This window comes from Somniosus microcephalus, chromosome 14 (assembly GCF_052327205.1).
Source record: "Somniosus microcephalus isolate GS21.2 chromosome 14, FLI_Smic_1.0, whole genome shotgun sequence".
NCBI classification, from domain to species: Eukaryota; Metazoa; Chordata; class Chondrichthyes; order Squaliformes; family Somniosidae; genus Somniosus; species Somniosus microcephalus.
The window spans coordinates 11,734,514-11,759,694 of record NC_141000.1 but is presented as its reverse complement, the minus strand read 5'-3'; the positions used below and the strand labels follow the sequence as shown (position 1 = coordinate 11,759,694).

The 25,181-nt window shown below is 45.0% G+C and overlaps 1 protein-coding gene across 1 annotated transcript in view; it reads left to right on the top strand.

Moving 5' to 3' along the window:
* The window catches only part of cnksr2a (connector enhancer of kinase suppressor of Ras 2a), a 775,384-nt gene that overhangs the window by 203,435 nt on the left and 546,768 nt on the right, over positions 1–25,181 (top strand). Inside the window, exon 2 of the mRNA XM_086006247.1 lies at positions 21,199–21,362. Within this exon, the coding sequence (XP_085862373.1) occupies positions 21,199–21,362 (164 nt within the window). The remainder of the gene's footprint in view (positions 1–21,198; positions 21,363–25,181) is intronic.

The window sequence follows — 25,181 nt, the reverse complement described above, 5'->3', positions numbered from 1 at the left end:
CGTGAATGGTGGTGGACCATTAAACAACTAACAGGTGGAGGAAGCTCCATGAATATCCCCATCCTCAATGATGGTGGAGCCCAGCACGTGAGTGCAAAAGACAAGGCTGAAGTGTTTGCAACCATCTTCAGCCAGAAGTGCCGAGTGGATGATCCATATCGGCCAACTCCCGAGCTCCCCACCATCACAGAAGCCAGTCTTCAGCCAATTCGATTCACTTCCATCAAGAAACAGCTGAGCACACTGGATACAGCAAAGGCTATGGGCCCCGACAACATCCCGGCTATCGTGCTGAAGACTTGTGCTCCAGAACTAGCCGCACCTCTAGCCAAGCTGTTCCAGTACAGCTACAACACTGGCATCTATCCGACAATGTGGAAAACTGCCCAGGTATATCCTGTCCACAAAAAGCAGGACAAATCCAATCCCGCCAATTACCGCCCCATCAGTCTACTCTCAATCATCAGCAAAGTGATGGAAGGTGTCGTCGACAGTGCTATCAAGTGGCACTTACTCAGCAATAACCTGCTCACTGATGCCCAGTTTGGATTCCACCAAGACCACTCGGCTCCCGACCTCATTACAGCCTTGGTCCAAACATGGACAAAGGAGCTGAATTCCAGAGGTGAGGTGAAGTGACTGCCCTTGGCATCAAGGCAGCATTTGACCAAGTGTGGCATCAAGGAGCGCTATTAAAACTGAAGTCAATGGAAATCAGGGGGAAAACTCTCCATTGGCTGGAGTCATACTGAGCACAAAGGAAGATGGTTGTAGTGGTTGGAGGTCAATCATCACAGCCCCAGGACATTGCTGCAGGAGTTCCTCAGGGCACTGTCCTAGGCCCAACCATCTTCAGCTGCTTCATCAATGACCTTCCCTCCAACATAAGGTCAGAAATGGGAATGTTCGCTGATGACTGCACAGTGTTCAGTGCCATTCACAAATCCTCAGATAATGAAGCAGTCCATACCCGCATGCAACAAGACCTGGACGACGTTCAGGCTTGGGCTGATAAGTGGCAGGTAACATTTGCACCACAGAAGTGCCAGGCAATGACTATATCCAACAAGCGAGAGTCTAACCACCGCCCCTTGACATTCAACAGCATTACCATCGCCGAATCCCCCACCATCAACATCTTGGGGGTCACCATTGACCAGAAACTTAACTGGACCAGCCTCATAAATACTGTGACAACAAGAGCAGGTCAGAGGCTAGGTATTCTGCGGCGAGTGTCTCACCTCCTGACTCCCCAAAGCCTTTCCAACATCTACATGGCACAAGTAAGGAATGTGATGGAATATGCTCCACTTGCCTGGATGAGTGCAGCTCCAACAATACTCAAGAAGCTCAACACCATCCAGGACAAAGCAGCCTGCTTGATTGGCACCCCACTTAATTGGCACCCCATCCACCACCTGAAACATTCACTCCCTCCACCACTGGCGTACTGTGGCTGCAGTGTGTACCATCTACAAGATGCACTGCAGCAACTCGTCAAGGCTTCTTCAACAGCACATCCCAAACCCGCAACCTTTACCACCTAGAAGGACAAGGGCAGCAGGCGCATGGGAACACCATCACCTCCAAGTCCCTATCCAAGTCACACACCATCCTGACTTGGAAGTATATCGCCGATCCTTCATCGTCGCTGGGTCAAAATCCTGGAACTCCTTCCCTAATAGTGCTGTGGGAGTACCTTCATCACACGGACTGCAGCGGTTCAAGAAGGCAGCTCACCACCTCCTTCTCAAGGGCGAGGGATGGGCAATAAATGCTGGCCATGCCAATTTCCCATAAACGAATATATTTAAAAAAATATGCTGGCCCCCCAGTAAGTCAACCACATAAAACTGACAGAAAATGGCAGCTGTCCGCCAGGTGGGAGCATAATTGCAGGCAGTGGGAGGGACAAAAGAATAGTGACTGGCTCAAATAACCATTATCCGTTAAGTTCACCACAGAATTATAGAATTTTACAGTATAGAAGAATCTGGTTAGTACCTGTAAGAGTAAGATAAGTTAGTGTTTCAGGTGGCCCCTAAACCAGCTCCAGTGAAATGTTCCAGCCAACAGTTTAATGCATTTTTTTCTTTTGATGGTGACCAATGTGCTGTGTATTTCCAGCATTCTCTGTTTATGTTAAGCTCAATGTTAGTGACACGCACGACATTTATGAGGATGGGTCAATATGAATGTCATCACTATTCGGAAACTGAGTGGGAGATGACATTGTTTTTCTGGGGTATTTTTAATTGATCAAACCTTTTGATCATTTTATTGTTTTTTTGAAAATGTTAATTGAATTTGGAACAATCTAGTTTTACAAGCCACAGGTAAAAAAGGAATCAGAAATGTATTAAATATCTAGGCCATAGTGGGAAATATGTACTGTGATGAGCTGTAGCAGTTATTACAGATGACTAAGCCTCATTGATAATTACTCTGCTATTGCTGCCAGAACTATCATTCTTTTCCTTTAATCAACAATATGTGGGGTGGTGGAGTTGATTGTAGAACATGGCATGTTTGATCAAGGGTAAGGAGCCCTATGGGCCCAAGACCGCACAAAGTGGAGGAGAAGCATCCGGGAAGGCGCCGAACACCTTGGGTCTCTTCGCCGGGAGCAAGCGGAAGCCAGTGGGAGGAGCGCACGTCAACCCAAGCACCCCACCCACCCGCCCCTTCAACCACCGTCTGCCCCACCTGTGACAGAGACTGTAGGTCCTGCATTGGACTCATCAGTCACCTGAGAACTCATTTTTAGTGTGGAAGCAAGTCATCCTCGGTTCCGAGGGACTGCCTAAGAAGAAGGAAGGAGCCCTATTCAGTGCTGGATATAAAGTTCTGCCTGTAGGAAATACTTTTCTGCAATCTACATTACAAATTTAAAGCCACGAACACTCAGCAGTTTGCTTATTGAGGTAATTTAATACATAAGGGTATGTAGATTTTTTTTTAAATTTTAAGTCTGTTTTAATCATTTTTTTAAACTCTTCACCATGTTTACTAGTACATTGTCAGGTAATGATGTCCATTCTGTCAGCTCTAAGGGGGCCTGTAGTGTGAAGATGGTGGTAATGGTGGGGCAATAAACTGTGTCTCTTTGAATATAGAATAATAGAAATAAGGAAGAATTTGCATTTATATAGCGCCTTTCATGACCTCAGGATGTCCCAAAGTGCTTTACAGCCAATGAACTTTTGAAGTGTAGTCATTGTTGTAATGTCGGCAGCCAATTTGTGCACAGTAAGGTCCCACAAACAGCAATGTGATAATGACTAGATAATCTGTTTTAGTGATGTTGATTGAGGGATGAATACTGGTCAGGACACCAGGCAGAACTCCCCTGCTTGTCTTCGAAATAGTGCCATGGGACCTTTTGGCCGTGATCTTACCTGAGGAGGCGCGTTGGGGGCGGGACTGCTGGTTTCCAGGTTCTAGTCCTGCCCCCAGTGATGTCTGATGACCTGACGCTATTTTCCCCTGATTGGCCTTGTTAAGCCCTTCCTGCAGGCTTGCCAGCCAATTAAGTGAAAGCTGGTGTCAGATGACATCAGTGCATGACGCTTCATCTGCCGGTTTTGTTAGAGACAGGCCCCATCATTTTTTGACAGATGAATTGTCAGTGTTTGACAGCATTGAGGTGTTGTCAAACACTGACAATCACTGTTGAAAGGTGAGCCCTTGCTCCCAGGCTCACCAATGACACTCTCCTTAGGAGAAAACAGATGGCAGCTGCATGTGAGATTCTCCTGATCAGATGAGGCTTCACAGAAACATCAAATCTTGTCACCTGCAGATACATATAAACAGAATAAAAATATTTCTCACTACGTTCTCTCACCTGCCATACTTACCTGTGCACCATTGCACCCGTCACACTACCTCTGCAGCTGTCATTTGCACACTTACACTGCAGCAGACCCACAGCTCGCCTCGCTGACCCTGGCAAGGTTTCCCGCCGTCGGGAAGGCTGCATCAGCAGGCAGAAAATGGGGATAAGCCCCAAAACTGCCTGTTAACTACCCGTTAACAGGCAGTTAATTGGCTCTAATCCCCTTCCCACCGCTGGGAGACTGGTCCCTGCACGAGTCGGGGACCCGCCTCCCGGGAAGATGGTTCAGAGGCGGGTTGGGAGTGTGGTTGGGACCCGTTCCCAATTTTTCCCACTTTCCCAGCAGACCCGCTTCCTCAGGGCTGGTAAAATCCAGCCCTTTATGTCCACCTGAGAGAGAGAAATCTTGGTTTAATGTCTCATCAAAAATACGGCACCTCTGACCGTGCAGCTTTCCCTCAGTACTGCACTGAAGTACCAGCCTGTATGATGTGCTCAGGTCCCTGGAGTGGGACCTTCTGACTCAGGCCCTGGGCTGGATTTTCTCAATGGGGAGCTTTTGGAGGCGGGACTCCCACTTGTTGGGTTTTAGTCCCGCCTCCAGCGACTTGTGGCCAACTCACGCTATTTTCCCTTGATTGACCTTGTTAAGCCTGCCCAGCGGGCTCAGCAGGTCAATTAAGGGAAAGCCGGTTACAGGTGACGTCAGCGAGTGACGTTTCATCTGTCAAGAGCTTTTGACAGATGAAATGTCAGCGTTTGACGGCTCTGTGAAGCTGTTAAACACTGACATTCTGTCCACTAAGTTGTGTCCCTCCACTCAGGCTCAATTCTTTCTGCTCAGTTAGAGAGCTCTCCTGACCAGAAAGTAGAAGGCTGCAGCTTTTGACAGTTCAGCGGCCATTCTGCTTTCTGTGCCGGTGAGCTGAGGAACCCCCAAGACCTGAAGGGAGGAAGCCTGCAGGAAGAAGCAAAGGTAAGTAAAACTTATTAAAACACTTTACACACACCTCACACACTTACCTCTCCACTCTTGCACTCATCACTCACCTGCACACCGGACATCTCGGCCCCTCCGACCCCTGTAGACCGACGGCCCGCCTCGCTGACCCTGGCATGGTTTGGAGCCGTCGGGAAGCCCACACTTCAGGGCTGAAAATAGGGATTCACAAAAAAGCTGCCTGTTAACAGGCAGTTAGTTGGCACTAATCCCCTTCCCACCTCGGGGAGGCGGCTCCCAGCGCGGGTCGGGTACCCGCCTCCTGGGAAAATGGTACGGAGGCGGGTTGGGGGGCGGGATGGGTACCTGCCCCCAGATTCTGCCATTTTCCTGGCAGTCTCGCCTCCAAACCCGGCTCCCCAGGGCTGGGAAAATCGCCCCCCAGGGAGAGTGCTACCAACTGAGCCATGGCTGACGCGGGCTTTTAATTCACAGATTGGCATGAATTATTGCACAGTTCTAAGTTAACAGTACTTACCAGTGTAACTTTGCTTTCAGTTACCAATTATGACAGCCTTTGTTATTGCCAAAACTTTTGCTAATGCACTTGTTTGACCTGGAGCATTCACAGTTCCTTTGGTACTGTCCTTCCAAATCATGGCGTGCTTAATTTAAAGCTGCAGCACACTTTTAATTTTATTATTTTCCTTCATGTTCTGTGAAGTTTACAAGGGATGCAATCTGCAAGCCCTGTAACAAAAGCATTCGATAGAACACTAAAGGCAGCATCACACTTAAATAGAATTCAGTGTCACATTTGGAGTTATTAAAGACGGGTTTACTAATAAATAGTTTAGCCCGTGATGTACCTGCACGGAAGATTATCAAAAATATTCAGAATAATTATTCATGTATAATTATGCCACCTTTGAATAACTTGTAACAGAAGGGGATATGTCCATTTTAAAGGGCGCAGGTGTGTTGTTCAGTTTAGTTAATTATTTAGAATATCAATGAAAGGTCAAACTTGTTAACTGTTAGCACATCTGTAAGTGCTTGGACTTGCTGCTCAGGTGGTATCTAATACTCTAATAAAATCTAAAGTGATTTAATAAAACCAGTTGACGTTTAATTACTGATGTTTAAAATTCCTTCAAGTGATGGACAGGATCACTGATGTATCTTTTTGGTTAAGGAGATACACAGTTGCTTCAGAGTTAAGAGTGCAAAACTTGCTGTCAAAATAACGGTGAGGCTGATGGCGCTCGCCGTTATTTATGCGCAAATGTGCACAGCAACTTCGGGCGAGGAGCAGATTAAATGTGGAAATCAAAAAGTTGCTGTTGGAGATGCACCGCTGTGCCGTTAGCTTTGAGAAAACGGCACCTCCCTTTGTGGTTCACCATTTAAATGCATTGAGTGTGTGAACTTGCCGTGGAAAGTTAAGTCAAGTCATTTCAAATCTAAATACCCTTTTAACGACTTCATAAGTGTTAATTACAGCCAGCCAACCTCTCTGTCACTGAAAATTAACTGCTGTATTACAAGTGTGGAGTCTCATTCCTTCAGGTTTTAATCGTTGGAGATTTTTTTTATATTTAAATTAAACTTTTTTTAACTTTTTCTTTCTCTCATTTTTCTCTCTCTCTTAATCTCTCTTTCTTTCTTTCGCTTTATTTCTCTTTCTGTACCTGATTTGACATTGAATTCACTCATTCTAAATGACACTTCCTTTTCAGTCTTTCCGCTGTTATTTTCAGAATACTGTATTTCAATCTGATTGGTTAAGGAGACACACAGTTGCTTGCCCTATTCACTCAGGTCCCAGATGCTCTGTAGAGGGTGCTGCGCTGTTTCGATCTCGCACTCCCACCAACTTGCAGGGCAAAATATCGCTGACATTCAACGGGCACAGGCAAGTGGGCACTGTTCGCTGGCCTGACACAGCAATTATTGGGCCAAGATGTTAAAAATGATGAATTTGTTTTGCTGAATAGCTTTAAGTGTGTTGCTAAGTCGTTAGTGGGGAACTAAGGTTTTGAAGGAAAGTACCATTGCAAGCAAACTATTTTTGGCTGATTTATTTTGATTGTTTAAACAATTTCAGTGTTTTATAAAAACAGAGTAGCCCCAGTTTTAACTCTTGGTGTGAGAGCGGTGGCTGGGGATGGTGAGAAGCCCCCATGTCGTCATCGGCGTGAGGCTTGGGTAAGTTTAACTCTTGGCCCCCATTTCCATGTTGGAGGACCAACTACCGCCCAAACCCGCCGGTAATCACTGCCTCGCTGGTGGGCGGGAGTGGGTTTTCGGGTGGCAGGAGGCCACCGCCGGGAACCTGAGGGTACGCTATTCCCGACATAAGCTAAGTGGTGAGGGTGGGTGGTCAGGAAGGCTTCGAGGGAGGGGAAGGGAAGCACTGGGCAGGGGAGGCCCAAGGTTTCTTTGTTGGGCCCGGAGGAGCATGAGTGGTCCTCCTGGTCCTCTAGGAAACCATAAGAAAAAATTTAAATCCATACCTTCCTGTACCCATCCTGTCCCACATCCTGTTCTGTAGAAGGGTTTCGACCCGAAACGTTGACCCTGTTTCTCTTTCCACGGATGTTGCCTGGCCTGCTGAGTTTTTCCAGCGTTTTCTGTTGTTATTTCGGATTTCCAGCATCCGCAGTGTTTTGCTATCGTATTACTGTTTGCCGTCAGGTCTCTGGCTCTTTGGAGTTAAATTCACAGTGGGGGGCTTCTCACCTTCCACAGTCACCGCTCTCACACCAAGAGCTAAAACTGGGGCTACTCTGTTTTTAAAAAACACTGAAATTGTTTAAACAATCAAAATAAATCAGCCAAAAATAATTTGCTTGCAATGGCACTTTCCTTCAAAACCTTAGTTTCCCACTAACGACTTAGCCACACGCGTAAAGCTATTCAGCAAAAACAAATCCATCCTTTTTAACATCTTGGCCCAATAATTGTGTTGCCGAATCCCGACATTTAACTATTAATGAGGCTGCCATCTGCCAGCAGTTCTTGTCTGGTACCTCACTCGATCCAGTATTCCTCATGTGTGTCTAGATAGTGTCAGCCAGCTGTTCGACTCTGAAAATTACCACAGCCAAATTGGACCTGACACCCACACTTTCCAGCAGGGATTGTTATAAATCTCATCATCATCGAGAAACTACTCGTGAAATAACGCTGGACGTCCAGCTGGTGGCGCCGTCCAAGGAGTATAAATACTCGGGCGTGGGCCCAGCTTTCCAGGGACATTTTGTAAGACAAGGAACTAGTGAAGTACAACTAGACCTCCATGTTCTGAAACAAGTTGATTAAATTGACGTAATAAAACTCACTAAGCCTTGCTTTATACTCAAACCAAGTGTGTAGTGAGTTTTATTACATCAGGGATCACTGAATGATATTCAAAATTGGGATACTTGACCAATTCCTGCTCCAGCCCAAGGCCACTGACACCATTTAACAGAAAGGTTGATGCAAGTTAAAAGTGGAGCAAAGGAGATTGAAAGTGATAATGGTCTTATTTCCATTTTACTACTGCTGGGAGTCATGTTCACGTGCTAAAATGGGTTTATAAACAATCGGCCAAAAATCAGAATTTTGCTTGGTAGAAAACTGTTAAAATGCCATTAAAGGCCAATGAAGAGAATTGTGTAGGTGGGTTAAAAGAAAATTGAGTTGGCGACTCATGTTCAGATCTGCATGAATGGGGCAAGATTTCTAAATTTCACCACAGCGCCAACAAATGAACAGTACAGTGGACTTTTCACCCACTTAGCAGGAGTGCAGTAATCATTGCCAGTAATTATATTGTGCAGGGGGAACAGGAGGTGCATCAGTTGCTGAATCAGCTACACCAGAGAGGGGACCTGCCCCAACACCTACAACTTCCTGCATTTCATGGAAGACCAGTGCAGAATGAGATAGACCTAATATACACGTGCACTTCTATTATAAGTTCACATTTAGAATGTTCACACTAAGTATATTAGAAATCTGGAATTCTCTGCCACAAAAGGCTGTGGATGCTTAGTCTATTGGAGCTTTCGAGAGTGAGATCGATAGATATTTGTTCGTTAAGGGTATCAATTGATATGGAGCTAAGGCGGTTAAATGGAGTTGAGGTCCAGATCAGCCATGATCTAATTGAATGGCGGAGCAGGCTCGAGGGGCTGAATGGCCTCCTTCTGTTCCTATGTTGCTACAATGTAACTGCCTATGTAAACCTGTCACACTGTAATTGCAACCCCCACCAGTTCATCATATGACCATTCAGTGTACCATTTGGCTTTTATTTCTGTGACTTGAATTATCAGTACAGGGTGGCCCTTCAGCATGTCAGCTTCCAGGTATTGGCGATGTATCTTTCAATGGTAGCTGGACACCTTTGGGTGCATCATCTGCATGTACACCTATGTTTCGTTAACTGTCCAGTCAGGGCTCCAGACCAAGTGACCGCCTGATGCGTGCTCTTACAAATGATCAATACTTCCCAGTGATTCGGGCTTCATAGTTGATTATAGAAGGATTCAGCTGGGTCCCATGCAGATGTTTTTGAGAGCCCTTCTGGTAAATCTACTGAGACAATGGTTTTCATAGAGTGCTTTTTTTTAGACCTGTCCAGTTAGGCAGTTAACCAGCTCTGGACCTTGCGTAAATGGCTCAGGACAAAGAGGCCTATCAACTGAGCTACTGGGTTTTGGTGGTTGAACAAGTCATGTTCTGTTAGTAAATAACAACAGAAAATGCTGGAAAAACTCAGCAGGCCAGGCAACATCCGTGGAGAGAAATTAGAGTCAACGTTTCGGGTCAAAAAGGGGTTTGAACCGAAACGTCGACTCTAATTTCTCTCCACGGATGTTGCCTGGCCTCTGAGTTTTTCCAGCATTTTCTGTTGTTATTTCGGATTTCCAGCATCTGCAGTATTTTGCTATCCTATCGGGCAGCTACTTGGGTTATCTCTTGTAGGATCACCAGACAGTATTGTTTAAATCTGGCCAGCACTTAGGACAGTGTATTTGGGAGTTCTGTTCTAGAGCCCCAGCTAGGACCTGCATTCTGTTAAATTGATACTCCAGTGCCATGGCTATTTTGGTGTGAGAAGGTGCAAAAAACATTCAAAAGGATACCAGAACTGAGAGATTATAACTATCAGGAAAGACTGAACAAGCTGGGGCCCTATTCTCCAGAAAAGAGAAGGCTGCCTAACAGAGATCTCTAAAATTATGAAAGGGTTTGATCGGGTAGACATGGAGAAAATGTTTCCACTTGTGGGGAGACCAAAACTGGAGGCCATGGGGGAATAAGTCGGTTGCTTTGCACCTCCCGGGGGGCACTAACGGGACGCAAAGCCCATAGTCCCGGGGCGAGGTGTCACTAACGCCTCCCACGAAATTCAGCGGGAGGTAAGCGGCGGCGGTAGCCGGTAGCGCCCCGTGGCGCTGCGCCTCCGGCGATGACATCATCACCGTGCGCAGTGCCCCGGCTGCAAACTTGGCTCGCGCCCCCTGACCTACCGCCAGACGCCATGTCCAACAGGGTCAGGGTGGCGTTTTTGAGGCCGGGGCAATGCAATTTAAAGGGCAGGTGCCGGGCTGCCTTTTTTTTGGGACTGCCTGCCAGCACCTGCCCCCTCTGGCCTCCCACTGCGGGGTGACGGCCGCGATCAGGCAGCCCCGCACTCCTCTTGAGTGCCGGACTCTTTTGCCAGCACCCCGCTCCCTGGTGGGCCAGCAGGGCCCCGGTGCGTGCTGCACTAGGTCCCTCCCCTTTAATCAGGGGAGGGAGGCCTGTAGTACCGCAGTGCTAAGTGCCGACACGCATGGCGCTGCTGCACGTAGCACCGCGATATTCAATGGGAACGCCCAAGAGGGAGGGGGAGCGCTTTCAGTAGCGCCCCACCTCCTGCTTGGGGGCGCTACCATTCAGTTTCGGGTGCGGGGATGCTAACTTTTTCGAGGCGCTAAAAGTAGCGTCCCGCCGAAGTTAGTGCCCCAAAGGGGGCGCAACCCAATTTTTCCCCCCCATAAATATAAGATAATCACTAATAAATCCAATACGAAATTCAGGAGAAACTTCTTTACCCAAACAATGCTAAGAATGTGGAACGTGTTACCACAAGAAGTAGTTGAGCAAATAGCATAGATGCCTTTAAGGGGAAAGCTAGATATGCCTCTGAGGGAGAAAGGAAGAGAAGGATATGCTGATAGGGTTAGGTGAAGAGTGGTGGGAGGAGGCTCGTGTGGAGCACAAATGCCAGCATAGATCAGTTGGGCCGAATGGCCTGTTTTTTTACTGTAGACTCAATGTAACTAGATGTAAGGATGTGTTAACGATGAAGAAAGTAAGATTACCTATCTTGTCGGGCCTTTCTCATTCTTCAAATTATCATATGCTTCACAAGCCATGATCCCTCGCTAGCATCCCCTCAGGACTTGTTGGGTTGGTTTGCAGTTACTTACTGATTTTGGGGGAGAAGCAATAGAGATTAACTTTGAGTCAAAAATAAAGTGGCTTCTACGATGCAGGTCTTGGAGCTTCATACAAAGTAGGAGCAGGATGCCACGCGTCTGGCCGCCCAGCATGATATCTGGATGCAAATTCTTGAGTGTGCTTAGCACATGGTTTCTCGAAACCAGCCAAGGTTGATCAAGTTCCTACAGTATGTGAAGGATCCTATCATTCAAAGAATGATAAAGACCCTACATGGTTGGTATTCTTTATAAAAAGAATTGGTTTTCCACAACACCATTTTGCTAGTTTCAATTTATTGGGAGTTAGCTGAAATGCATCTGGATTATGAGCTAGAGTAAGCATTTGAAACAGTGCTGGATGAATATTTACAGAATTAATAGATGCTGTTACTCAAGGCAAGTGAAGAGAAAAGCACAGTTGAATAGCCATATGCATCAGGAAGTCAATAATGAGTTCCCAAAACTTGAGCAAAGTGAAGTTAATGGAAAAATATATGAAAATAATTGAAAAACCGGAACAAAAAGTCTGTAAACTGAATTGCATGTCATGAAGCTCACAGCACACATTGAAGTAGAACTCTGACAAAATTGAGTAAGTCATCCTGAGATTTTCATCTGTGTGGGTCGCAACTTACGTTTAATGGGAGTGTTAATTTGTTCAGTTACATAATATGGTGGAAGAATTTGGAATTTGTCAGTTCTTCACTGTAAATGCAGTTTCACAATTGGACTACACTATAAGGTGTTTCTCTTTATTGTTTTGCTTCTATTTTCATTTAAAATCTTTAGAAATGATTATGGTCAGAGCTGCAGCTAATATGAAAAATCTGCACCAGCCTCTTTATCTTCTTTTTGGTGAGGCGGGGGAAGGGGAAAACTAAGAAGTATAAACTACTATCAATGCAATGTGCTATTTATGTACATGGTCTATATCAGACATACAAATTCCCGAAGGGAAGATTCAGAAATAAGAAGAAATGCTATGCAGGGATACCTGCAAATTAAGGAATTATTTTCCTTTTCAAATGATTTAGTAATTTTTATGCAAGGATTGTTTGTAATGGGAAATGGAAAACTTCCTCATATCAATCACTCCTCTGTCAGGCATAGGATAGACAACCCCAGATAAAGCTCCCTCTGTGTTGTCACAACACTGCACCATCGCCTCAACTTCAGAAGAGCATTCTGATTGATCCAGTGTGATGTTTCCATTTCTCACATCACTGTGGCCTGTCTGAGTGAGATGGTCAATTTAGTGCCAGGTTTGGGTAGTTTTGTTCGATGAGACTGTACACACTAGCAACATGATCAATTTGCCCAAGTTCCTTTCACCAGTTTGGGCTCAATTCAAACAGAGGAGAGACGGTCATGTGCTCTAATTCACTGCGTCACCCAGTCTTTGTGAAATCTACTTTTTTTTATAGTTAACAATAATTGTATTATGACTTGGTGTCACCGTGCATTAGGGCTTGAACAGCAAGTTGCAGGTTTTATGCCTTCGATTTCCTTAACAAATTGAGCTTGGATTTCAGTCGTGCTTTGATGTGAAGGTACTGGACAGAGAGCAGCTACTCTCCCAGAAGGTCAAAACAAAATCACTCGGGGCTTTTCTTGCGTACATCTGAGTGACTTCTTTCAGAAGCCTAGGAGATGGTAAAGTGGCAAATGTGATCGTAAAGTAAATGTCTTAAAGTATAATGGGCCGTATTTTCCGATCGGCGGCTTCCCGCGTGCGGAGGCCGCCAATCTGGAAAAAATCTACGCACTTACCTGAGGGCTCCCGAGGTGCGTATAGTTCCGCTCCTGGGCCTCTCCAAACTCCAAGTGCGCAGGGCCCACGTATCCTAAAGGCGCAGGCAGTGTGCAAGCGTCCCTGGGATTACGTGGGCCATGGGGAGCCAATCAAAGAAGGGAATCTCCCTTCATACACTTGACAGATAGACCTGTCAAATATATGAATGGAGATCACCCCAAAAACACAGCAAAACATTAAATACATTTTTTTTTAAATTACATTTTTAAAATTAGTTGAAATTACAATAAATTAAATATTTTAAACAAAAATTTAATTTTTTGAAAAAAAATTCAAGTTTTTTACAGGGCTAAAAATAAACTTACCTGTTTAAAGTGTTTTTAAATGATAAATGAGTGGGGAACAAAATGTTTTTTTTTACTTTTTTCAAATCTCATGCTGGTAAAAGCAGGCCTTGTGCCTGCTTTTACCAGGTGTAAGATTTCTAAGGGTTTTCTGCGGGCGGAGGTTCTGCAGAAAGCTGAACTCTCCGACCGCAGAGGCCCTTCTCCAGGGCAGGCGGAGGATCTGTCAAGAGGATTCTCGACAGATCGGAAATGCCGGTTTTCAGCGTGTGCGCTTCGCATGCCTGAAACCGGCATTTCCGGTGTCCCTACAGGTGTGTACACACCCGCAGGCATCGGAATATCCGGCCCTATATATTCTTCCCAGGACTACACCCTTTCTCCTTTGAGGGCTGTTTTTGAAACTATTCTGCTGCTTTTGAGTTCTCTTCAGTCACTCCACTCGCTTCCTCCTGTTACAGCTGTTTCTCTTCAACTGTTTAAAACTGCACTTGCACAGCTTTTTCAGTAATTTTTCTAGGACTTACTAACTTACCAGTGTTCCAGTTACTTTCAAGTGACAGACAGCTATTGATATAAACAGCTTATTTCCTTGCTACATGTACTTGTAGCATATGTGTTAACTGTCGACATCAGTTACCCTCACATTGACCTGCTTCCTCGACCTTGTCCAATATTGCTTTACAGCTAATGTGCCTGCGAACTTTATTTCTGTTGTAACAAACATTTATTCTAACGTTGCAATTAAAATAATGGATTTACCGTTATTAGCTTTTGACTCCCACAAGCACATACGCATAGATGTGCTGTGCAGGATTCGAGGAAGGGCAATAAGGATGATTTTCATTTGCTTACCTGATGCTACACTTCAAAAATACTTCATTGTGTGCAGTTCTCTTGAGATGCTTTGGCCTAAGAAGGCAACAAATAAATACAAGTATCTTATTATTCAGTCACTGAGTTAATAAAAGAGGTCAAGGAAGATCGGTCAGTCTGATAGCAAAACATATATTTTTTATCCACGCCTTTGTTTTGGCCCCTCCCCCTTTTTTTTCTCTCCCACATGGCAGCTGTCTCCCATTCTGCCAGTGCATTTCACACCTAATCTTTTGTTTCTCCACTAGTCCTATCACCATCTCGTCTGGTTTTGAATACCTCTTAATGTCTCTTCACTTCTCTTTTGTTCTCTCATCCCCATTTCCCAACCCCCAAACTGGCCTTTTAATCTGTTTCATTTCCTGTGCTTTTTCAGTCCTGACGAAGGGTTTTGACCTGAAATGTTGACTCTATTTCTCTCTCCACGGATGTTGCCTAGCCTGCTGAATTTTTCCAGCAATTTCTGTTGTTATTTTAAGATTGGTCAGTAGTTGAGGGAATAAAACAGACTTGAGCTGGGTGGGGGACATAATCCAAGTTTTTTTTTTATTGTAATGGACTTGAGGGGAGAGTGGATTCTGGGGAAAAAACTAGGAAGCACGGAATATAAGAAAAGAAACTATAGTTAAATGTTACTTAATGAGCAATTTATTTACACTTGGAACAGTTACATTTTGGACAGTCACCCTGTGCAATGAACGCTGAATTAGTTAAAGCATTTGTAACAGTGATCACTGCTGTAGGTGGTTACACAAGTTGTTTGAGATTAGTAAATACTAAAAATGTCTTGATAGCAACAATGACAGAATTTCCCAGCATGTCCAGTTGTATTTGCAGAATTTTACTGAAATAATAATTCTATCAAAAAGCACCTAGTCCTGTACTTTTATAAAACTTGATGAGCAGTGACGTAAGAAAACTACCAGGCACTTGGTCCGAGTATTAAACAAGACTTTAATCAACTGTTTTTCAACATGGAGATCTAGTTGTGTCCTTCACTAGTTCCTGTTTAAGAATGTCCTGCGTAAGCTGGGCCCATGCCCGAGTATTTATACTCTCCCTGGACAGCGCCACCAGCAGGCCGCCCAGTATTACTTCATAAATCATTTCCACATGAATGACAAGATTCATGTCAAGCAGCTTGTTTTTCATTGACAGAATCTTGTTTGAGAGGAACTGAATTATAGCATCTTTTTAGACTAGCAGTGTCTGAGCTCTCTAATTTTCTTTATAAAAATTTGAAGTGCCCAGGTGTGGAGATGATGCAGAACTCCTTGCCTAATGAAATTCAATCTCAAGATATTGTTAACAACAAAGAAACTTCACTGTGGTAAATGGAGAAATGCATGGATATAAAGTGAGTTAAGGCCTAAAGGCCTAAAAATTCGGTTGATTTGCGCCTCCCGTTAGCGCCCTAAGAGGGGGCTAACGGGGCGCAAAGCAACTAGAGCCTGGGCGCGGCATCCCCAACACCTCCCGCGAAATTCAGCTGGAGGTTAGCGGTGGCGGTAACCGCAAACGCCCCATGGCGCTGTGCCGCCGGCGATGACATCATTGCCGTGCGCAGCGCCCCGCTCGTGCCCTGGCCACGAACTCTGGTAGCGCCCCCTGACTTACCGCCGGACGCTATGTCCGACGGGGTCATGGGGGCCTACCTGCGGCCGGGGCGGCGCTAATTAAAAGTGAGGTGCCGGGCGGCCATTTTTGTTGCTGGCCGCCTGCCAGCACCTGCCCCTGTTGCAGTTCCCGGCCTCCTGACCAGCCCCCCCCCTCCGAGTGCCAGCTGCGCGCCGTGAGCCCAGCACTTCTCTTGAGTGCCGGGCTCTTTTACCGGTGCTCCGATCCCTGGTGGAAGGGGAGGAAGGCCTGCGGTGGTGCCGCGCTATTCCCTTGCAGCGCCCCAAGGGGGAAGCGGGGCGCTTCCAGAAAATATAAGCAAGGGAAGAGAAGCACAGGAACCACCAAGGGCTGGGTGTAAGTAATGCCAAATTAATCAATATTGTAGAATTCGCAAAATTGAACATTTGTCCTATAAGGGTCTATTGGCAGAAGGCCTTAATTTTTAAAAGACTGTTTTTAAAAAAAGCCCAGAAAAAGGGGCACACAAAATGGCTGCCAGACCCCGTGACCAGCTTTTTGGGACATTTTTAAATGGTTCCTGCAGTCCCCAGACAGCTTTTGTGGATTCAGCCCACAGTAAGTTCTGGAAGGCAGTTTCGGAGAAAACGAAACCAGACAGAGCCCCATACATATAGATTGGATGCAGATCCGATCAGATCGGCCTGTAGATAAAGGCCATCTAAATGTTTACCCAGACAAAGGGGAACAGCTTCATATTCAAAGGGGAAACATCAAGACCCATTAAAGGCAATACAAGGTCATTCCAGACCAGAGATGGCAGTTACCGGCCATCCCGAAGATACTTTAAACATAAAGACTACCCCGCTGTGCTACAAGCCCGGCAAAAGTTAAACAAAGACTAACCTTGATTTGGCGGGAGATAAGGGCCTCCATGGAAAAGTATAACTGGAGTCCTGGGGTAGCGTTGAAAAAGGATTGGGATCGGAGACCATCGGGTTTTCGGTAGCCGTTGAGGAGCATCAGCTTCATTGGTGCAGAGTTCGAGTGGAGACGACCGAGGAGAAGATCGGGTTCGGAGGGTCAAGATTCGAGTTCGGAGAGAAGCTCGAGAGGGAGAGAGAGGTTCGAGAGGGGAGATCAAGTCAGCATCCAGCCCTGGGGTAACTGTCGGGAGACCATCGACCAACCCCGGGACGTTGACAAGACAAGAAGAAACCTATATGAAAACGGTAAAACAGTTGGTCTCTCTCCACGCCAACGTCCAGGCCTGCTAACATCCAGCCTGTCCGAGTCCATTACCTCGAGGGAGAGAAGAGTGTGTCGCAGCCCGCTGCGTTCTGCTGACCACGTGGAGACAGGACGCCTGAGAGGATCAAAACGCAGACTTCAAAACCTCTATGTTTCTAACTGGGATTGGTGAGCATGTTTCTGGCCCCTCATAATCTAATCTAGCTAGGCTTAGGGGGTGAGCATTTTAGGGGATAATTAACAATGAGTTGTTGTCCCTCGATGTTCCGTGTGCTTCCCTATTTCATGATGAACCTTGCAAAGCGTAATATGCCTGTAGATATGCTGGTTAGTACTGTATTATGATTTGTTTTTCCCTCCCATGTATCTTATTGGCTTACATTCAATTTTTCCTTCATGCAATAAAATTTCATTTTGTTTCATTAAACTTGGTCTATAGAGTATTCTCTGCATTGTAGTTCCTGCCTCAAAGTCCAGTGTATAGAACCTAAGGGGTAAGTGGGTCGAACCACTCGGTGTATTACTGTGCAAGAGAGAGAGGCCTCTAGAGAGAGAGAGAGAGACCTCGGCGATCAAAAACCCCTTACAATATTAACTCTCCAAAAAATGTACTGTACATAATAATGAATATATTTACTACATATATAAGAAAATACAGAGTGAGAAAAGGCCACTCAGGCCAGCAAAGTTGTTCCATCAAATCCACGTATGATTATTCTGTCATGGACTTTGTTCCCACATCAAGTTTTGCATTAGGGAATACTAATTTCCTTCCCTGGCCACCTAAGGAAAAAAAAGAAGCAGTTTTGTTCATTATCGCTATAACCCTCAATCCTGCTTCTCAAACGGTATTGATCCAGCTTCCTTTTAAAAGTGGCATTTGACACTGAATCAACTCCTTTCCCTGGGAGTTTGTTCCACATATTGACTACACTGTGGAGAGAAAAACCATTTTTACAATTCTATATATATTTATATTTGAGGCTTGTGAATTTTGTACGGTGGCATAGTGGTTAGCACTGTTGCCTCACAGCGCCAGGGACCCGGGTTCAAATCCGGCCTCAGGTGACTGTCTGTGTGGAGTTTGCACATTCTCCCCGTGTTTGCGTGGGTTTTCTCCGGGTGCTCCGGTTTCCTCCCACAGTCCAAAGATGTGCGGGTTAGGTTGATTGGCCATGATAAAAATTGGCCCTTAGTGTTAGGGGGGATTAAATACGTGGGGTTACGGGGTTACGGGGATAGGGCTTGGGTGGGATGGCTGTCGGTGTAGGGACTGGGTGCTAGGGTTTGGATGATCAGCCATGATCTCGTTGAATGGCGGAGCAGGCTTGAAGGGCCGAATGGCCTACTCCTGCTCCTATCTTCTATGTTTCAATGTACTTGTGTCCTCCAGTTCTGTTTGTTGTCCAGGAGAAATAGTTTCTTTACTTCCACCTCATCTGTGCTTTTCAATGATTTTTGAATATCTGAATCATGTCTTCCTCAGTCTTTTCTTCAGTGAAAATTAGAAACATAGAAGATAGGAGCAGGAGTAGGCCATTCGGCCCCTTGAGCCTGCTCCGCCATTCAATGAGATCATGGCTGATCATCCAAATTCCCTGCCTTCTCCCCATACCCCTTGATCCCTTTAGCCTTAAGAAATATATCTAACTCCTTCTTGAATATATTTAATGAATTGGCCTCTACTGCCTTCTTTGATAGAGAATTCCACACGTTCACCACTCTCTGGGTGAAGAAATTCCTCCTCATCTCTGTCCTTATTAATTTAGTCACTTGAATCTTTCTTCATTGCTTTGTCTTCTAAGGCCTGGACTGGCCCTGATCACTCCGCTATGAATTCTTTCTCATGCACTTGTATTCAGTGCGATGTACCATGACCTAAACTGCATGTTCACTTCAGAATTGGCCTTGCCATCAATCTCTACAATGTCAGTATGACCAATCCCAGTATCCTGAATTGTCTTATTAATAACTGCAAGGCTGTTGTGCGATACTGCATGTTTTTTTGCTGGGATAACACAATGTAGAGTAATATGTTCAGTCACGCTTTGTAAATAAATCATTCTTACCACCTCCAGTCTCAAAATGTCAAGAAAACAATTATATTTTTTCACATAAGTTGTTACAACATATTAATACATATCTGGAAGTGAAGCGACAAAACTGTACCTATGTTTTTAAGGAATTCTATCATGTGTACTGACCCCTCCATGGTTTGGTTTACAACCTTTTATCGCAAATCTAGGTATTCTTGAAGGGAGGGATGATAATACGGTAGGCTAATGGTTCACCAGACCAGCACTGCTATCCCTCGAAGTACAAAATTGAACTGAATTACTTTTGTAACTTACAGCATTCACACACCTTTAACAATGAGATAATTACTAAAAATGCTCTCTTTTTAAAAAAAAACACAAAATCTAAGCATTTCTGCATTTGATCAAATTTTATTATGAAGGGCTTTATCACGTGACGCACTGAACATTTGTGGAACTCCCTGTTAGTTAAGCTGAATTGTATAAATTAGGGAATGCCCCAGATCTGATTCTTGGTGTTTGCTTGTTTAGCTGATCCAAAGGCTGTATTCGGGCACTAGAATTAGCTTCAACTGGTCTCAGTCAGGGAGGAGGGAATCACTCCTGGTTCGAGCTCCTGATTGTTGCGTAGTAACTGGTACTGGAAATGTGCGTGGATGAATGGTCACTTGGGTGAGTGAGGTATTGGAGGGTGCCAGGCAACCATGAAACCACAAGTCAACACCTTCAGGAGAGAAGGAAGAAAATAGATGGGGAAGAAGGAGGAAAAAAATGATAATTTCGAAGAAGTGGCAGTTATTAAATGTTTCTTCAGTGATTTTACTCAACAATTGTGTCTTTGTTGTATCAATTGCAATTTTTTTTATTTTTGTAAGATGTTTCTGTTTTCCACTCACACTGTACCATATTCTAGCTAAGATATTGGGTTAAAACAACGGTAGAGTGTTCCCCTGCCCCTGTCAGTGTTGCTGCGAGTTCTTTGAGATTTGCTCGGATAACTGTCCCATCTTATTTCTCCCCCTACCACTGCCCCACCCAGCGGGGAGTGTCTGGCTTCTGTTAGGTATCTTTCCCCTAGTGATTAATTGTTATCAGTAACTTACTGTTTAATGAAATTGTGGGTGCAGACACAAAGTATACCACTCTGTGGCAGTGTATTGGGGCTCTACTGCGTCACATCCTGAATTGATTGCCATTTTTGACTCCTTTAAAAGCTCCGCCACAGTGAAAAGTTTCATAATCTCAACGCAGTAGTTTTTACAGGATGATGAGTCAATATGTCAGTTGTTTTTGCTATTTTTTGACTGCTTTAAAACCTTTATTTTTACAGATATCATTTGAAAGAAAGACTTAGATTTATATAGCACCTTTCACGACCTCAGGATGTCTCATAGCGCTTTACAGCCAGTGAAGAACGTTTTTGAAGTGTAGTCACTGTTGTAATGTAGGAAACGCAGCAGCCAATTTGCGCACAGCAAGGGTCCACAAACAGCAATGTGTTAATGACCAGATAATCTGTTGATTGAGGGATGAATATTGGCCAGGACACCGGGGAGAACACCCCTGCTCTTCTTCTGAGCAACCCGAGAGGGCAGATGGGCCCTCAGTTTAAACGTCTCAACCAAAAAGGCATCACCTTCGGCAGTGCAGCACTCCCTCAGTACTGCACTGGAGCATCAGCCTAGTTCTTGTGCTCACAACCTTCTTAGTCAGAGGCCAGAGTGCTATCACTGAGTCACAGCTGACACCTAAAGTGAAGTGTTGAAAGATTTAGCATGCAGTTTCAGCTTCGGTTTTGAATTTATGTTTTTAACTTGCACAGCAACTGTTGTATTGCAACTGAATTTATGATCTACAAAGAAGTTATATTACTCTAGTTCAGTGGATTAAAATCTATTAGCTGTGGAGTACAGAAGTGCCATGGGGAAATTAAAACTGTATAAACATTTGCAGGTTTCCTTTGCTGTTACACATGGCTCCACATTTGATTCTAAATTACTAATCTGTAAGAGCAGTGTAGCTCTACTGGGACATGCTGTGTATTCAAATTTTATATTTTACAGTAGGTTTAATTTTTTTTTTTCTATTCATAACCATTAGGCCTTGATGACTGCCTACAGCAGTACATTAAGAACTTTGAGAGGGAAAAAATCAGTGGAGATCAACTTCTGCGTATCACTCACCAAGAACTGGAAGAGCTCGGGGTCACTCGTATCGGTCATCAGGAACTTATCCTAGAGGCTGTAGACCTGTTGTGTGCTTTGGTAAGTTCAATTTCTTTGCCCTTTTTTCTGCCCTGTGTCAGTCTGTTTTAGGAAATGCGTTCCGAACTGGCAAGTTTTCGGAAAAGATGGTGTTCAGCTGAAAAGGGTAAATTTGCAGGGCTGTGGGGAAAGAGCGGGGGAGTGGGACTAATGGGACAGCTCTTTCAGAGAGCCTGCATGGGCCGAATGGTCTCCTTCTGTGCCGTAAGATTCTATGATTAGTAAGGAGGCTTCGAAATTGAAGTCAGGAGTCATTTCTCCCCCCCACTTCTTTTTGCACATGATGATGGATTGCTACATGACGAAGTGTAATTTTACATGTTAGGTTTTCCAGTACGATAGCTTTTGGGGAAAAAAAACATTTTTCAGATTTCCCAATCATTTTATCTTCTATATTACAAATGCATCCTGTTATAGTAGGTCCAGTGAGGAACATAATAATGTGTTAACAAGGTCAAAAGCAAAATACTGCGGATGCTGGAAATCTGAAATAAAAACAGAAAATGCTGGAAATACTCAGCAGGTCAGGCAGCATCTGTGGAGAGAGAAACAGAGTTAACGTTTCAGGTCGATGACCCTTCGTCAGTTCTGAGGAAGGGTCATCGAGCTGAAACGTTAACTGAAAATCGGCATTTCTGCTCTGTCACGAATGCTCTTGACAGATCGGGCGCCTGCCCTGGAGAAGGGCCTCTGCGAGGGGAGATTTCCGCTTTCTGGAGCCCCTTCGTCCGCAGAAAACCTTTAAAAATCTTACACCTGGTAAAAGCAGGCATAAGAGTTGAAAAAAGTTTTTAAAAAAAAGTTTTCACTCATTTATAATTTAAAAATACTTTAAAAAAAGTTAAGTTTATTTTTAGCCCCATAAAAAACTTTAAATATTTTTTTCAAAAAATTAAATTTTTATTTAATTTATTGTAATTTTAGCTCATTTTAAAAATGCGATTAAAAAAATGTATTTAATGTTTTACTCTGTTTTTGGGGTCATCCCCGTTCATATATTTGACAGGTCTAAGTGTCAAAAGTATGAAGGGAGAATCCCTTCTCCTATTGGCTGGCCTGGCCCACGTGATCCCAGGGACGCTTGCGAACCGCCTGCGCCCCTGAGATACGTGGGCCCTGTGCATTTCGACTTTGGAGAGGCCCAGGAGCCGGAGTGTCCGGACCTCGGGAGCCCTCAGGTAAGTTCGTAGATTTTTTTCCGAGAGGAGGCATCCACAGGCAGGAAGCCTCCTATCGGAAATTACGGGCCCATAATATTTAATCATTTGCACATTTCCTCTATTTATCCTTGGCCTGCTGCTCACCAATTACTTTTTGGGGGAATTAATCTATGCAGCATCAACTGCTTTCACTAGGACTCTATTCTGCCTATCTGCTATTTTTCTGGGCGTGGGGGAGGCAGTGTTTATCTTAATCTCTGGTCCTGCTTGTGCCTTATTACTTTTAAGTCGCTGTTTCCAGTTCTGTGCTTATGTTCTAAGTCAAATATCCAGCTTACGTTTATAGCATCTATGCTTCATAGCCTTTTGACAGCTTAGATCATACCCGTCAATATTTTCTCTTGTCAAAACAAACTCATCTAATCTTCACTGTCATCTGAACTTTGTGCTGTAGCCTTTTTAGGGCATAGTTTTTTTTATTTATTAAGCTTTGGAGCCTTTAGCTCGTGTTTCTGCGACAAGCTACGGGAAAGCTTGCAACCAGATAATCCACTCGGCCCATACTGCTATTTTTTTGGCTGCCATATTGAAACTGTTATAAATAGGTGCTCCAGTTGATGGCCATGTTTCCATATGTTATATGGGGCATTCCGCATATTGTATCATCACTCTTCCCCAATGGAAGGGAGGTAAGATTGGCAAACGTCTTCCAGGATGGAGTTAAGATGCAGATCAGCCATGATCTAATTTCTCACCTGCTCCTTGGAGCCACTCAAAATATAACCTCCTTATTTTTTGAAACTAAGGCAGTAGAGTTAGATTTAGAAAAATGGCAAATGCAATCCACATTCAACGGATCATCCTCCGGCATTTCCGCTACCTCCAAAGTGATCCCACCACCAAACGTATCTTCCCCTCCCCTCCCCTTTCAGCATTCCGCAGGGACCACTCCCTCCGAGACACCCTAGTCCACTCCTCTATCACCCCAAACAGCCCTTCCCCTTCGCCCGGCACCTTCCCGTGCAAGCGGAGGAGATGTAACACCTGCCCCTATACCTCCCCCCTTCCCACTGTCCAGGGCCCCAAACACCCCTTCCAGGTGAAACAGCGATTTACTTGTACTTCTCGCAATCTAGCATACTGTATTCGCTGCTCACGATGCGGTCTCCTCTACATTGGGGAGACCAAACGCAGATTGGGTGACCGCTTTGCGGAACACCTCCGTTCAGTCCGTAAGGGTGACCCCGAGCTTCCGGTCGCCTGTCATTTTAATTCACCGCTCCATTCCCACTCGGACCTCACCGTCCTTGGCCTCTTGTATTGTTCCACGGAAACCCAGCGTAAGCTCGAGGAACAGCACCTCATCTTCCGATTAGGCACTTTACAGCCTTCCGGACTCAATATCGAGTTCAACAATTTCAGATCATAAGCTCGGCCCCCATTTCATTTTTTCTTGTAATTTTTCCACTCCTTTCCCCACCCCCCCCCTTTCCTTTTGTTTCTCTCCCACACCTGGCAGCTATCTTTTGCCCTGCCAGTACACTTTACACCTAATCTCAGCCTATTACCATCTCGTCTAGCTTCGAATCTCTTTTACTTCTTTTGTTTCTTTTATTCTTTTGTCCGATCGCAGCCCTGCCTTCGATCCAGTTTCTTTTCGTTCCAGTTTTGAAGAAGGGTTCGACCCGAAACGTCAACTCAAATTTCTCTCCACGGATGTTGCCTGACCTGCTGAGTTTTTCCAGCATTTTCTGTTGTTGCAAAGCAGCTTATGTGTGTGGCATGCATGATGTAGGCCTTCCTGGATCTACAAGCTATCCAGGAGAAGTACACCAGTTCTCTTAATCTTTTTAGTTGCAATTACATCTGGTTAGTAATTTTACCTGTGCAAATGGCATGTCATGATGGAATTTTCAACTTTCTGGATTGACAGAAGATGTATTGGGCATTCTACGCACTCTGCTGTAAGTAGTATTGATAGGTTGTGCTGCTCGAGCAGAAAAATCTGTGATACCTTGTCTGAGCGAGCGGACGACATGCGAGGGAGACAGTCGGCAAGCGACACAACGAAGGAGTGACATCAGAATTCAAAGGTGTCGCTGGCATAGGGAGCTGAGAGGTGAGTATAGGGTGAGTATTTGTGGTAAGTTTTTTTGTTCTGTTTTCAGTATATTTCTGCTAAGTAGTTCCTAGTCTATCTAATAGTGGGAGGTGCTGATTGGTGGGTAGCTGTTGAGTGTTTCTTGTTAAGTTTATTTCTGCTAAATTACCTCCATAGTCTGGTAAATAGAGGCATGGCAGGGCAGCTCGGTCCCGTGATTTGTTTCTTACGGCCTGGACGACCACGTGTGCAGGAAGTGTCGCCAACTGCAGCAACTCGAGCTCCGGGTTTCGGAGCTTGAGCAGCAGCTGGAGTCGCTGCAGTGCATCTGTGAGGCTGAGAAATACTTGGAAAGCACATTTCCAGAGGTGGTCACCCCGCAGCCTCAGAATGTGCAGGCAGAGAGGGAATGGGTGACCACCAGACAGAGAAGGAGGACCAGGCAAGTAGGGCAGGAGTCCCCAGAGTGCAACTCGCTCGCTAACCGGTTCACAGTTCTGGAAACTGGTGGAGGTGATGGCTCCTCTGGGGAGAGCAGCCAGAGCCAAGGCCTCGGCA